Here is a 13,629-nt window from a genome sequence, read left to right as displayed (position 1 = left end):
AGTGCTTTATTAGATCCAATGTAAAGATACAGTGTTAGAAACTTCATTTGAAGTTTCTTACTTAATAACAAAGGACAACATTCACAGATTCTTTGGAGGAAATACTTGTTTTTCCTATCATGCTAAAAATGGTCAAAATAATCCATGTGAAACAATGTGGTGACAACCCAAAAGGGATTCTTTTGTCAGTGAATACTGTTGGAAGGCATATAGAAAGCACTGCTGAGGACTTGAGCCAACAGTTTTAGAATAAATGATATACCATAGGAGAGTTCCTGTCAAAAGGGACAAAGCATTGTTAACGTTTTCAGCTTTATACTTGCTAGATTCCATTTCAATAAAAAAATCTACAAAGACCTACTTTTTGGTAGCTACTAAAAGAAAGACATAAATAAGATACATCACGATTGGAGGATGCCTTTTTTAAAATTACTTGATAGAAAAATTGGAAATACAGAGTTTTACACTCATAAAGCACTGCTCTGAAAAGATTTTTTTTTCCAAAAGGGAGCTGGGGGCTGGTGCTGTGGTGCAGAGTAGTACCTCAAGACCTGGTTACTCTGCTTCCAAACCAGCTGCCTGCTAATAGTCTGGGAAGGCAGTGGAAGATGGCCCAAGTGCTTGGGTCCCTGCCACCCACATGGGATACCCGGATGGAGTTCCTGGCTATTGGCTTCAGCCTGGTCCAGTACAGGTCATTGCAGCCATTTGGGGAGTGAACCAGTAGATGGAAGATCTTTCTCTCTCCCTTTCTCTGTAACTCTGACTCAAATGATAAATAAATAAATATTTTAAAAAATGACATGCTTTAGTGAATATCCAAATGGTTTTTACACTATAAGCATTATAAAAATGCTTAATTATTTAAAATTGCATCTTTGCCTCATCCTTTTAAAATTTCTTCTTGAGTAATATACATACATTATTTTGAACTTGCAAGACACTGAAACATTGAGAATTACCTATTCAAAACATTTTTATAATACAAGTCTACAATCACAAAAAAGAGTCTATTGTTATAATAGTTTCCACCTTGTGGTCAGCATCATCCGGAGTGTAATGTGCTTAGCACAGTGCTTGGGGCACAATCAGCGCTCAGTGAGTGTTGGCTTTACGCCATCCTCTGCGTGAGTGGTACATTAGAGGCCGTTTAATGGCTAAAAGCAGAAGACTGGGGCTGGCACTGTGGCGCAGCATGTGAAGCTGCCACTTGCAACACCAGCATCCCATATCAGAGTACCAGTTCAAGTCGCAGCTTCTCCTGCACTCTTTTGGTAACAGATTTGTTGAGATATAACTCATGTACCACATAATTCCCCACTTTAAAGTGTACACTTCAGAGGTTTTTTAGCACACTCACAAGGTTATGCATCCACCACCACTATCAATTGCCAGAACACTTTCAACACCCCAAGAGAAACTCACACCCATGAGCTAGCACCTTCTGTTACCCCAGCCTCCCACGCCCACCCTGACAGTCACTGACCTGCCTTCTGTCTGTGCGTTTGCCTCCTCTGGACGTCTCATAGAAAGGGAATCAGAAGAGGTTTTCATGTGTGTCTGGCTTCTTTCACTTAGTGTAATGTTTTCAAGGTTCATCCATGTTGTAGCATGCGTCATTCCTGTCTACGGCCAAATAATCCAATACACGGATATACATTTCCTTTTACCCATCGATGCACACTGAGATGGTTACAACAGACACTGGAATTGTTGCCGCCTTTTGGGAGCGAGAATAGCACTGCTGCAAGCATTTATGTATGATAATGTCCGTCAGTCCCCTAAGTGCTCAATAAGCAGTGGGTAGCTGGTATCATTGCTATTCGAGAATGCTAGACGGGGCAATGCAGGATGCCCGCATGTCCGAGACAGCAATGAGGGCACCAAGGACAATGTTCACTTGCTGCCAATGTTGCTGAGAGCAGCCCCTGCCCACCACGTGACTCTGGGCTGCTCATTTAACCACCTTCAACCTAGCGTGTGAATTGGACATAAACACTGTCTTTTCCTACATACCTCACAGGATTGTTGCCTGGCTCAAAGAGATCATTAGAAAATATGAAGCAGGGGCCAACGTTGTGGCGCAGCGGGTTAAGCCCCTGCCTGCAATGCCAGCATCCCATATGGGAAACAGTTGTAGTCCCACCTGCTCTGCTTCCCATCCAGCTCCCCGCTAATGCACCTGAGAAAGCAGCAAGTAGTTGGGCTGCTGCAGCAAGTAGTTGGGCTGCTGCCACCCATACAGGAGACCCAGATAAAGTTATAGGCTCTTGGCTTCAGCTTGGCCCAGCTCTGGCTGTTGTGTGCATCTGAGGAGTGAACCAGCAGATGGAAGATTGATCTCTATTTCTTTCTCCTTGTAACTCTGCCTTTCAAATAAATAACTAAATCTTTTTTGAAAAAAAAAATAAAAGCAGGAGGGCATGTGTGGTGGTGCAACATGATAAACTGACTTTTTTTAAAAAAAAGATTTATTTATTTATTTGAAAGTCAGAGTTACACAGAGAGAAAAGGAGAGGCAGAGAGAGAGAGAGAGAGAGATCTTCCATTCAAGGATTCACTCTCCAATTGGCCACAACAGCTGGAGCTGCACCAATCTGAAGCCAGGAGCCAGGAGCTTCTTCCCAGTTTCCCACGCAGGTGTAGGGGTCCAAGCACTTGGGCCATCTTCTACTGCTTTCCCAGGCCATAGCAGAGAGCTGGGTTGGAAGTGGAGCAGCTGAGACTTGAACTGGCACCCATATGGGATGCCGGCACTGCAGGCAGTGGCCTTACCCACTACGTCACAGCACTGGCCCCCCTAAGCTGACTCAAGACACCTGCATCCCATATCAGAGTGCCAGGTTCAAGTCCCAGTTCCTCTGCTTCCTGTTCATTTTCCTGCTAATTTGATCCTGAGGCAGCAGGTGATGGCTTAAGGACTGAGTCTCTGCCATCCATAAGAGAGACCTAGATGCTCCTGGCTTCAAACCTAGCCCAGTCCTGTCTGTTGTTTGTATTTAGACAGTGAATCTGTTGATGAAAAATCAGTCTCTCTCTCTCTCCAGACACACACACACACACACACACACACACACACACATCTCTCTCCCCTTTCTCCCTTTCAAATAAGTAAATAAACTTTTTTAAATGGTTTTAAAACAATCACCTTGTGAAAACCCAAGCTAGCTCAGTTACCTTCCTTGTCCCTGCCCCCACCCCAAAATGAAAGCACTCTGAAAACCATAAGGATTCCTCTGAGACTCGCATGTCATAGAAGCCAACTGCTCTTGACGAGAGGAAGGAACCACTTCATACAGCTCACGATCGTCCCTCTCTCTCCACATTGTTCGCATTCTCTTCAAGATGACATCCCGGCTGTCTCACCACAGCCCCTGGCGCTAGTATCCCCTTCCTCAGAGCTACTTGAGGGCCTGACCTAGGATCTAAGGCTGAGTTCACCCCCAAAGAGCCTGCAAAGCCCCTTTCTTCTCAGTGGGAAACCTGTGTGATTTTTCTGGTTTTCTCAGCTACTAGTTGGTTAGAGCTCCTCCATGTGTCTCCACAGGGTAATACACCAGGTCTTTTTAAGTACGTGGCATTCTTTTAATGGCAGTATCAAAAGTGCATAATGGAAATTTTGTTTTTGTCACACTTCAGGGTCCGTACTTGACTGTTAGGCACCAGTTAAGCTACTGTAGCTCAAGTCTTAGGCAAGTTTCCCGCCTCCACTCAGGACTGCAGATTTCTTTCTGCTCCCTGCCTACCCCTTTCTCAATCAGTGGGAGAAGCCCTGGTCTCAAGGTTCACGTATGGGTCAGCTTCATTCTCCCACCTTCTACTATTCCGAGCTCATCAAGCTTTCAAAGGAAGATGGCAATCTAGGGCCGGTACTATGGCGTAGTAGGTTAAGCCTCCACTTGCAGCACCAGCATCCCATATGGGGGCCGGTTTGAATCCTGGCTGTTTCACTTCCAATCCAGCTCCCTGTGGATGGCCTGGGAAAGTAGAGGAGGACGGCCCAAGTGCTTGGGCCCCTGCACCTACACTGGAGACCTGGAAGAAGCTCCTGGCTCCTGGCTTCGAACCGGCCCAGCTCCGGCCATTGCAGCTGTATGGGGAGTGAACCAGCAGATGGAAGATCTCTCAGTCTCTGTAACTCTGCCTTTCAAATAAAATAAATAAATCTTAAAAAAAAAATGGCAATCTTTTCTCCCTAATAGGTACATCAGACTCTGCTGAGGGACCAGGGGGTAAAGCAATTCCAAAGTACTGGGAAAGCATTTTACGAGTACTTACTAAACATGACTTGTTCCCTCATGTAAGGAAGAGGTATCCAAAAGGAGATCTGGCGTAAAGCTGTGACACTTGGGGACGTTACAATGGCAACCAGAGACGGTGATGCCTGGCAGTGTGCACACACTCCCCAGACTCAGTCACGCCCCTGCCCCACACGATCGGGGGAGGGGAGCTTTTGCTCAGGCTGAGAATTGTGCTATGCTATCAGCACTGGTCTTTGGAGGAATGAAAAGGTACATTTCCTATCTGGAACATCAGGAACGTTCCTCAGTCTCTTGTTGACCCAGGGCTGTGAGAGCCTCAGAAACCTGACATGCTACCTTTCACACATTCCTCTTGCACCTGGGGGTTTTCTGAATTTCCCAAATCCCACTGGCAAGTCCTGAAAAGTTATGTGTAAGTTAAATCTCGCATATCAATTATGAGCCTCCCTGTAAGATTTCTTTTTTAAAAAAAGATTTATTTATTTATTTGAAAGGCAGAGTCACAGGGGGTGGGGTGGGGCTCTTCCCCAGTTTGGGGCTGGGCCTGGCTGAAGCCAGGAGCCAGGAGCTTCCTCTGGGTCTCCCACGTGGGTGCAGGGGCCCAAGCACGTGGGCCATCTTCTACTGCTTTCCCAGGCTACAGCAGAGAGCTGGATGGGAAGTGAAGCAGCTGAGACTTGAATCGGCGCCCATGTGGGATGTCAGCACTGCAGGTGGAGGTTTAATCTGTTACACTATAATGTTGGCCCCTTAATGTAAGATTTCTGATCTGCTCTCTTAATCAAGACTGGTGTACGCTTAACATGTCAGGTTTAAGTTTCTTTGCCTCATAACATCCTCTCTGATGATTAAACTTCATCTGGGAAATGAAGAGCAAGGAAATGTTAAGCCCTCTTCTAGTTCTCTCTCTCTCTCTCTCTCTCTCGCTCTCGCTCTCGCTCTCTCTCTCTCTGTCTTCCTTCCTTCCCTTCCTTTTCCTTTTCCCCTTCCTTCCTTCCTTCCTTCCTTCCTTCCTTCCTTCCTTCCTTCCTTCCAAGATTGATTTATTTGAAAGAGTTACAGGGAGAGAGAGACACACACAAAGAGATAGAGAAGTCTTCTATCTACTGGTTCACTCCCCAAATGGCTGCAAAGGCCAGTGTTGAGCCAGGCAAAACTCGGGAGTCAAGAGCTTCATCTGGGTCTCCCATGTGAGTGATAGGGGCCCAAACACTTGGGCCATTTTCCTCTGCTTTTCCCAGACCATTAGCAGGCAGCTGGATTGGAAGTGGAGCAGCTGGGACATGAACCAGTGCTCAAATGGCTTTACCAGCTATGCCACAACTCCGGCCCCCTCTTCTAGTTCTAATAGTGCAGGATCTGTAAATCAACCTGTGAATATATTAGAGAGGCTGCTACTGGGAAGAGGCCAGGCACAGACTATTTGCAATGCAAATACCCACTCTACATCCAGTTTTGGGGGAGGCCATTTCCAAGGGCAGCAAGAGTCTTCATCCCCCTCCCTTGGACAGGTGGCAGATGCTTCGGGTGACTGGGTGCGTTGGTAGGTAGTATCCCTTGTGCTTTCCGTTCCCTCTAACCCCACTTCCTGGTATCAAATTCCAAAGCCCTTTCTACTGAAAGGGATGGGTCTGGGGAACCTTGTGTGCAGCTGGTGACCCAAGGTAGATAGCGCTTGCTAAGTCAAGATGAAACAAGTTGCTAGGGAGGCACCGTGACTTTGGTCTCTGGCAACAGAGTTAATCAAGGTCACATGCGTCATGGGTCTGTGGTGCTGCTCAGGCGGCTGCCTTTGCAGTCTTTGAACTGGAACCAGAGATATTATTAGTGCTGATAGGGAAGGGGGTTGCCTGCTTAGTGGCAAGGAAAATTAATAGTGCAAGCATTCTTCCATCCTGCACTCTCCACGCTGGCATTCTGATTCTAAAAAATATAGCTGCAGCTGTTTGCATATTCTGGAAGCGCGCGTGCATATGTGTGGTTTGGTGTTTACAGATTTGGGGTTTTGAAGGGGAGTTTCCAGAGCAACGGAAGTAGCTGCTTGTCAGTCAGGGTTCATTTTGAAAATGAAAGCCTGAAAGCTTGGGACTTACTCTGGACCTGGGCTGGCCTCTGAGGACTCAGCAAAGGCCAGGAGGTGGCTTTGGCCAGTCAGCTCAAGGGAAAAACCGCTTAATCACTACTTTCGTTCTTTTTATGAATTGGTCAAATCTCTGAGTTGCTTTTCGTGTCCTGCAGATTCCATCAGAGGCAGGGATGTGAGAGTGGGCCCCAAGGCACTGGCTCTGCATCTCCCTTCCTGACACACTGGGGCCCGATCCCATTTTTCCCAGGCCACCAGACCAGAACAAGGTAACAATATTTCTTGCCTACCTACTAGACTTACAAGAATAGAGTTTAAGCAGCATGTCAGAGCAAGTGGGAAAAAAAAATATCAAAAGGCAGTCTATCTGGCTGCAACAGAGGGTTGGGGAAGGAGGGGGATTTCTGGGCTGGGGTAGGGGGAAACTGAGGCCAACCCCGAAAGTCAGGGAGAACAGGAGCCACTAGATAGAAGCTGTGAGGGGGGCCATTACCTGCAGGGGAGCACAAGTCAAGGAAAGGCTGAGGTTGGGGAAAGTCCCTCTGTGTGGCTGGAATTTCGGGCTTGTGTGAGTGAGTTGCTGTTGATAAGTCTGGCTTGAATGCCAGTCCCTTGGGTGCCAGGAAAAAAAGCCCCATGGTGCCACACAGATTCAGATCGGCTCTGCCACTTCCTGCTGAGTGACCTTGGGCAAGTGGTCTAATCTCTCTGCAAACTGAAGATAGGAATGATGCTTAGCTCTTAAGGCCATGGGAAGGATTACAAGAGTTAACATACATAGAGCATCTGGCACAGTGTCTAGCCCATAGTAAAAGTCCAAGAATGGATTTCAAACGTGTAAGCTGGTGTGAAGGAAAGCTTAAGATGTTTAGCAGCGGTTCCAAGCATTTGACAGCTAAGGAGGAAAAGCCTCTGTCACCTCCCATCCCTGGTGCCACCTTTGGGCCAAAAGGAGTGAACTGGCTTAGTCTCAGTCCCCACTCTTTCTGGCTTAATCTGCTGGAACAGTCTCCTGGCTTTCCACCTCTGCCTCTGCTACAATCATCCTCCTAAGACAACCTTAATCATAGACACGTCCCTCCCTGGCTCAAAAACCTTCTATGGCTCCCTGTTGCTCCGTGCACGAACTCCTCAACATGGTGGAGGACAGGAGGCAAGAATGATCATTTCTTGAAGGAAGGGAAGAGCAAAGAAGAAGCTGGTGTGAGGAGTGAAAAAGATAAAACATCCTCGTTTCTCGAAAGCCCGGAGAAAGCTCTGGCTTTGCAGAAAGCAGCAATTCCCTCCGGGAGAGAGCTGGGTTGCACCTCTGCAGAAGGCTCAATAGGCTAATCCTCCGCCTTGCGGCGCCGGCACACCAGCTTCTAGTCCCGGTCGGGGCGCCGGATTCTGTCCCGGTTGCCCCTCTTCCAGGCCAGCTCTCTGCTGTGGCCCGGGAAGGCAGTGGAGGATGGCCCAAGTGCTTGGGCCCTGCACCCCATGGGAGACCAGGAAAAGCACCTGGCTCCTGGCTTCAAATCAGCGGGATGCGCCGGCCGCAGCGCACCCGCCGCGGCGGCCATTGGAGGGTGAACCAACGGCAAAAGGAAGACCTTTCTCTCTGTCTCTCTCTCACTGTCCACTCTGCCTGTCAAAAATAAAAAATAAAAAAATAAAAAAAAATAAGGTCGAGTGTTCCCGTGGCGCTGGCTCCACTTTACCTGGAGCTGCTTCTACGAGCTAACCTGGAAGGTCAACGAGGAGAAAAGAGGGCGGAGAGCAGAGCAGGGAGCCGCGGGGTAGCAGGGGATACCCCGTCTCTGCATCTGTTCCATGGAAGGGCTTTTGCCTAGACCCCAGTGTGTCGGGTTTCTCCGGCAGCCCCTGGCGCTGCGGAGAGGATCAAGGCCACACGAAGGGCAGGGCAGACGAGCCAGAGTCACATGGGGTAGCCAAGCGGCGTCCGTGAAAGCTAGGCCCAGGACTAAGGCGGCTCGGGACAAAGTGCAGGGAGATTCCTGCTGAGATAAGAGGGAAGGGCAAAGGAAGGGGGCGGGGAGCGAGAGCCCTGGAGCTCAAAGATCAAGCTCCCCTCCCGCAGGCCGCAGCTAAAAGCTGAGCTCAGCCCGCCGGGGAGAGGCGCCCTAGAGCCCCTTGACGCTTGCAGCTGCTAGGATGCTGAGAACCGGGGCTGCAAGGTCAGCTGCCCGCCCCCGCCCCCACGCCTCGGTGGCTCGCGCCGTGCCGGAGGCGGGGCCGTGAGCTCACCTGGCCGTTTGAGGCGGGGCCGTCCGTGACCCTGGGGAGCTGCCGTTGCGGTGGTACCCTGGGTACTAGAGCTGGGCCCGCCCTGGGGACTTCGTGGCAGCTCTCACCCCTCCACGCCCCCCACCGCCTTGCGGAGCCCTCCCTAGCTCGCTCCCCCCCTCCCTCCTCCTCCCTTTCACTCCCTCCCTCCCTCCCTCCCTCCCTCAGAACCCAGTTGCTCAAGCCGCTTCCTTCCCCAACGCCAGCGCCAGTTCCCCTCCCGGTGGGGCCCGGGAACGGGGCAGCGAACGCTAGACACTGGAAGAACTGCGGCGGCAGCTGCGAGACCATGGCCCAGCCCCGAGGGACCGCAGATCCGGAGCCCAAGGCCTCTCGCGCGCCAACCGCGCAGAGCCTGCGGGGCGCCCCACAGCCCCGCCTCTCGAGAGTGGACACAGGTAGCCTGGGCAGGTACCGGGGCAATGTCGCCGTCGCCGCCGCCCCCCGGGAGTGCCCCTCCCAAGGCTCGCTGACGCTCTCGGGAGCGGGCTCAGGACGCCGACGGGGAGCCCTGCGGGAGCTATTGGGGCTGCAGGGGGCGGTTCCCGCCGGGAAGCTGTCCGAGGAGCGCGCGGAGGAGCCGTCCTCGGGAGGGCCCGGCGGACTCAATGGGCAGGGAGGCAGCGGACTGTGCCTGGAGCCGCGGGAACACGCGTGGATCCTGGCGGCCGCCGAGGGCCGCTTTGAAGTGCTGCAGGAGCTGCTGGAAGCTGAGCCGGGACTGCTGCTGCGGTGCGATCCGATCTCGGGCTACACGGTGCTGCACTGGCTGGCCAAACACGGACGCCACGAGGAGCTCATTCTGTTGCACGACTTCGCCCTGCGCCGGGGACTGCCGCTCGACGTGAGCGTCCCGGGCAGCGGCGGCCTCACGCCCCTCCATCTGGCCGCGCTGCAAGGCCACGACATGGTCATCAAGGTGCTGGTGGGTGCCCTGGGCGCCGACCCCACGCGCCGCGACCACAGCGGCCACCGAGCGTGCCACTACCTGCGGCCCGACGCGCCACAGAGGCTGCGGGAGCTGTCGGGGGCCGAGGACTGCGAGGCGACAGGCGGCCACCAGTGGGGCAACGCCAACAATAACAGCAGCGCCGCCGCTGCGTGGACGCTGAGACGGACCCCGAGCGCAGCGGGCGTGACGGCTGTGGGGACAAACAGGAGAGCGGCGGCGACGCGGACCAGGGAGAAGAACACCGTGGCCAGCCGGGTGGCGCAAATTCATGGCCTTTTCCGCCATCTGTTCCCCTTCTTCCAGGACCGTTGAGGGCAATGAAAACTGGAGAGCTCAGAGGTGACACGAAGCTGCGGCGAGGACTCCGCCCTGGGTTCTCCAGGGTCGCACCCTAGGAGACAGCACGTCGGGGTCCGTCTCAGGTACCTGCCCCAGGTTCCTGCGGCCACCGGCCAGGAGGACCCGGGAGGTAGGGCACTCCCTAACCGAAAGAGAGCCAAGAGCCAAGCCGGCCGGGCCAGGCCCAAAGCTTCAGGACTAAGGAGTTAGGAGAGGGAGAGGGTCCTTCTTGGGAGAGGGAAAGTCAAGCTGCCAGCAGCCATTTCTGGGCAGGCAGAAGCGCTGGATTTATTAGCAAGAATGAGTTAAGACTAAACCGTGGATGCAGCGGAAGGAGGCCATTAAAGGGTCCCCCTGTGAGGGCAGAGTCAGCCCCAGGCTACCTCCCCCTGAGGCTACCAGGCCTTACACCATGCTACCTGTCCTAATGTATCAAGGATGACTTCTCTAGTATATTAAAGCGAAATGTTTTTTTCCAGTCACATGACAGAGCTGTCCTTTGAGTGCCTTTTTTTTTTTTTTTGACTAGCCGCAGAGGGAAAGGCCACATATGTTTTCAAGGAAGAGGTAGGAAGAGGTCACCAACCATGACCATGAGCTAGTGACCCAGGGCAGGCAAATGGCCAGAGCTTTGCGCAGGGAGGAGCTATGTAGGGGGGGTGGGGTGTCTTCAAAAAGTTCAGGAAAATACCCATTGTGGGATAACCTCACATGCATTTCAAGCCATGGAGGTAAACTTACCTGGAAGTTTTTGAAGTTCCCTAGTACTTTTCATTGGCTCTGAGTTAGACACACAGCTTGCCTGTCTCTGGAATTCTAAGTCTGGCTTCTGGCACCAGCCTCATCGTGGAAGAGTTATCATGTAAGGGGCCTGGGACAGTGAAAGGGAAAAGGCGCAGTTATATTTCTGACATTTTGTGGTGAGTCATGTAATTGATCTTGAGTTGTACCCTCCAGGGAGACACCCCCACTGACCCTATTTTCCACTCCAAGATAGGGCTTTCCCCAAAGGTGTTTTTTGAAAAGATTTATTTATTTATTTAAAACATAGAGTTACAGAGAAAGAGAGGCAGAGATAGAGATCTTCATCCACATAGCCACAAGGGCTGAGCCAGGCTGATCCGGAGCCAGGAGCCAGGAACTTTCTCCAGGTCCCCCCATGTGGCTGCAGGGGCCCAAGGACTTGGGCCATCCTCCACTGCTTTCCCAGGCCACAGCAGAGAGCTGGATTGGAAGTGGAACAGCCAGGACTATCGGATGCCGGTGTCACAGGCAGTGGCTTTACCCACTGCACCACAACGCCTGCTCCCAAAGGCATTTTTTTTTTTTTTAAATTAAGTTTAACACATAAGTTGTAGTTTGGGAAATTGCTTCCATTCAGAAATGGCATGAATTAAATACAGGAGGCTTGACTCAGCCTGAAAGGAGAGAAAGCAGTTGGTGGCCAGGGATCCATGCTGCGTTAGAGAACAACAATTTTTTTTTTTAATAGCGCCATAAGAGGATACTTTGGAAAGAAAAACTGTGGCAAAATAGAATGAAAAGAGAAGCTTATGTTGGTGCAAAACATTTTGGAATCCGTGCATAGCAGGGGCATTCAAAAAGTTCACTAAAAATGCATGTTTTGAAAAAACTAGGCAATGGAGCTGAAAGCTTTTCCCACCCAGACAAGCTTACCTTTTCATTCTATTTTGCCACAAACATTTTAATGACCCTCATAGCCCTGAACACTCAGACTGCTGTGTTCCTCAGTCCTTGAATACCAGGAAGAAATGGGGCCAGCACTGTTTCCATCTCTGCCCGGGGGTCTCCTTGCTTGCTTCCTCTGTGCTGGAGACTCCTACCTTCCCTGAATAATCCATTAGTTTCTTCTCATCCATGAAATGACCCAAAGCCTTGCTGTTGCTCTTTTCAGCCAGTCCCTTGTCCCTAGGAACTACACCTTAAGCATATTTACACAGTGTGATATAGCATTTCCTTTTTCTTCTAACTGAACTTCTTTGCTTGGGCGATTGCAGGGGGAAGGGTGAGCAGTTGGTCCGTAGATTCTGGCACTTGGCAATAGCATATGGTGTGAAGCCCCCTTCATCTGTGTGCCCATTTTATAGATACAAACTGGCTAACTGACGCAGGACTGCGGTTCCTGCACCACAGCCTCCCCTTTGACAGCTGCCAAGGTGGGTTGGGCGTGGTGAAAGCTGTCAGGGCAGCACCTTCCTGCCACCTGGCTGAGTGTGCGGGTGTCCGGCTTAGAGGGAAGATTGGTGTGTGCTGAGCCTTCAGGGCTTGGAGGGAAGATTGGCGTGTGCTGAGCCTTCAGGGCTTGGAGGGAAGATTGGCGTGTGCTGAGCCTTCAGTAGCCTCTTTCCGGGGAAAGTTTGAACCTAAGCATCTTCACTATTCGCAGATTTAGGGACCTGAGACAAGCATGCACCACCCTGCTCTGTCCAGAATGAAAACCGACTCAGCTGGAAGATTCGAAAGCAAGCAGCTGTCTGTAGTTTTTCCTGTAGTCAGCTGTTCTTCCCCCACAGATTTTTCTCATCATGTGATATTGCCTAGCCTACCTCCTCCATGTAAAATTGAGCTTTGGCTGCGCTGCAGGGGCCACACTCCCATGCTGAAAACTCCCCATGCCTAACATCAAGCCATTGGCATTTCTGGTATGCTTTTCCAGGCAAGACTGGTATGCTTATCCTAAGAGAAAGAGCAACTTCCCTGAGAAACCGTTCCAGGGGAGCAAAGCAGAGCTAAGCAGATAATGCAAAATTGCATTCTAGCGGGGGATACTGGCAAGAAAAGTGGACAGAGGCAGGGCTGTGACAGGTAAGCATGGGGGTTAGGGGGAAGGGTGCAGAGGGAGCCCAGGCCCCAGGTGCAGCAAAGCCTTCCCAGACAGGGAGGCTGGAGGGCTGAGTGGGAGTTGGCCCATGGGTGTTGCCAGTACCAGGAACTGTAAGTCAGCGGTTGGCAGGAGGCTGCTGGGTGGGGAGCGGTTAATGGCAAGGCTGGAGAAGTGGATGGGGGTCCAGATCAATGAGAGTCTCCTAAGCCATGCTAAAAAAGGATTTTTGCGTCATGGAAGGTTTCCAAGCAGAGGAGCAACATGATGATGGCATTTTAGAAAATCATGCTGACAGTCACGTGGAGGATGGCTGCACCAGGGGTGAAAACTGGGGGCAAATGCGTCCCACACACCAAGTGTTTCTGGAGCAACACTCCAAGAACAGTCACGCGTCAGCCTGACAGTTTCAAAAACCCTGTGATGCAAACTTTCTTCCTTTTTTCCTCCTCCAAAGCCTTTGCCCTATTGAAGCTTACCCAGAAGCCCTGGGGTACAATGGACAAGTATGGAGCTTCCCAGGTTGAGCTGGGTTAGGATCTCCCCTCTCGACCCTTCTCCCTCTACTCTGGACTGACACAGGCAATCAAAGACAGTGCCCCCCACCCCGAGCAAAATTCAAAACCACTGGGATTGGAAAGTGGGCAGCCTACCCTGGGTTCAAATCCTGACTCCTGATTAGTAACTTTGAAACAAATCACCTGCTTCTCTTCAGTTTCATCATCAGTAAAATGGGGATCATACAATCTCCTTTGCAGGACTATTCTGAGGCTTTGAGAGTCCAGATGTGTAACAGCACACTGCACGACGCGTAGGAAATAGCAAGGGACAGCACTTCGAAAGAACCCCAAGGGGCTCAGCAGGC

General features: G+C 51.3%; 2 protein-coding genes across 4 annotated transcripts in view; both read left to right on the top strand.

Moving 5' to 3' along the window:
• LOC100357610 (protein PBDC1) overlaps positions 1-13,629 on the top strand; it is a 453,980-nt gene that overhangs the window by 172,070 nt on the left and 268,281 nt on the right. The window lies entirely within an intron of this gene.
• On the top strand, positions 8,561-10,404 carry SOWAHD (sosondowah ankyrin repeat domain family member D). The gene has a single exon (XM_017350015.4). The coding sequence runs from the start codon at positions 8,921-8,923 to the stop codon at positions 9,893-9,895; it is 975 nt and encodes a 324-aa protein (XP_017205504.2). The 5' UTR covers positions 8,561-8,920; the 3' UTR covers positions 9,896-10,404.

Source organism: Oryctolagus cuniculus, chromosome X (assembly GCF_051225735.1).
Source record: "Oryctolagus cuniculus isolate XC-2025 breed Fujian yellow rabbit chromosome X, ASM5122573v1, whole genome shotgun sequence".
NCBI classification, from domain to species: domain Eukaryota; kingdom Metazoa; phylum Chordata; class Mammalia; order Lagomorpha; family Leporidae; genus Oryctolagus; species Oryctolagus cuniculus.
The sequence above is the reverse complement of the archived record's forward strand: the minus strand, read 5'-3'. Positions and strand labels throughout refer to the sequence as shown.